Source organism: Malurus melanocephalus, unplaced genomic scaffold, assembly GCF_030028575.1.
Source record: "Malurus melanocephalus ecotype Western Australia unplaced genomic scaffold, MMel_1.1 scaffold_722, whole genome shotgun sequence".
Classification (NCBI taxonomy): domain Eukaryota; kingdom Metazoa; phylum Chordata; class Aves; order Passeriformes; family Maluridae; genus Malurus; species Malurus melanocephalus.
In genome coordinates, this window is record NW_026623954.1 from 28,625 (window position 1) to 30,117 (window position 1,493).

The 1,493-nt window shown below is 61.3% G+C and overlaps 1 protein-coding gene across 1 annotated transcript in view; it reads left to right on the plus strand.

The window, feature by feature from the left end:
- PEBP4 (phosphatidylethanolamine binding protein 4) overlaps positions 1–530 on the plus strand; it is an 8,305-nt gene extending 7,775 nt beyond the window's left edge. Inside the window, exon 4 of the mRNA XM_057384592.1 lies at positions 49–530. Coding sequence (XP_057240575.1) covers positions 49–140 — 92 coding nt within the window. The 3' untranslated portion in view covers positions 141–530. The remainder of the gene's footprint in view (positions 1–48) is intronic.
- The last annotated feature ends 963 nt before the right edge of the window (positions 531–1,493 follow it).

The window sequence follows — 1,493 nt, forward strand, 5'->3', positions numbered from 1 at the left end:
CTCCATCCCCGCTTCAGCCCTTCTCAGCCCCTTCTCCTCTCTCCCCAGGCTCCTGGGACTTGAAGAACTTCGTGGAGGATTTTCACCTGGGCTACCCGGTGGCCGCGACCCAGTTCCTCACCAAAAACCACAAAGATTGACTCCATCCACGCCTCCCTCGCCCTGCACATCCCCACACCACAGAKCCAGCGGTGCCCGGAGCACAGGGCACCCCGGACCCACCGAGGGTGAACCCACCCTGCTCCCCCACAGCACCAACCCCAAACCCTCCGCTCCCAAAGTTGTCTTTCCCTCTGGGGAACTTATCAAGAGATGTCCCCGCTCGCCTGGGCATCCCAGGAATTATGGCATCACCCCATTCCTTCACCCCGTTTCTGACCTGACCCCCTGCRTGTCCCCCCCTGACAATTTGGGGACTTTGAGTTTAATGCCTGCGGCTTCCCAAATAAAATTTGGATGGAGCACAGGATGGAGCTGGTGGTGAGTGCGGGGCAGCACCGGGGGAATCCGGGATTTTGGGGTGAGCAGACCCCTGTGGGCAGCACCGGGGGAATCCAGGATTTTGGGGTGAGCAGAACCCTGTGGGCGATGGGAGCAGGGTGTGGCCGGCCAGACCCTCGAGTAGGTGACCCCAGAGTCACCCAGAAAGGCACAGGGACAGTCCAGCTGGCTGTCCAGGGGTCCCTTGGTGGCATCGCGTGGGAACCGGGCACAGAACCGGGCACAGAACCGGGCACGGAACCGGGCACAGAACCGGGCACAGAACCGGCCCTGCCCTGCCTTTGCCCTCAGCCCGTTCCTCTTGGAAAGCAAAACCGAAATTAAAGGCATAAATCAGCGGAGCTCTGCCTACTGGCCACTTAGCCAGACCTCCCCTTTAATTAGCTCCTTAATTAGGCTTTCATCTAAGTCTCGGTTTTCTCCGAGGCTCAGATTCCCCCGCCTGCGGGTCCTCCTCGAAGCAAATCCCGGTGTCTGCGCTGTGACAAAGCCACCTCTGTCCTGCCCACGGCCACGAAAAACATTCCCCTCGGAACAAATCACGGGCAGCAGGACCCCGGGACACCTTGCAGGCACGAGGGAAACTGAGGCACGAGGGAATGAGTGGCTCAGGGCAGCGCAGGGAGGGCTGGGATCCTTTTTGGGGGTTGTGATGCTCTGGTTGCTGCATCCCAGCTCTGCATCAGCGCCTGGGTTTGGGACAGAGCGAGCTGACCCCCCAAAAAAAAGGTTTGGGACTTCCTGCTGGACACCTTGCCTGGGTTCTCGGCAGCGAGAGAGGATTTCAGTCCGGCCTGGGGGGTTAAATTTGGCCGGGACTTCCCCTCCAGGAAGCGGCGTTTGCCTCGGAAGGGCTGAACAACACCCGGGTCCTGCAGAGCTCCCCGTCCCCTCCGGGAAGGATCGGGGTGTCCTAGAGGGATGCAGGAGCACGATCCCAGCTCGGCCCGGGCACGCAGCGCCGGGTGAAGCTGCAGGAGCCGGCGGGAAGG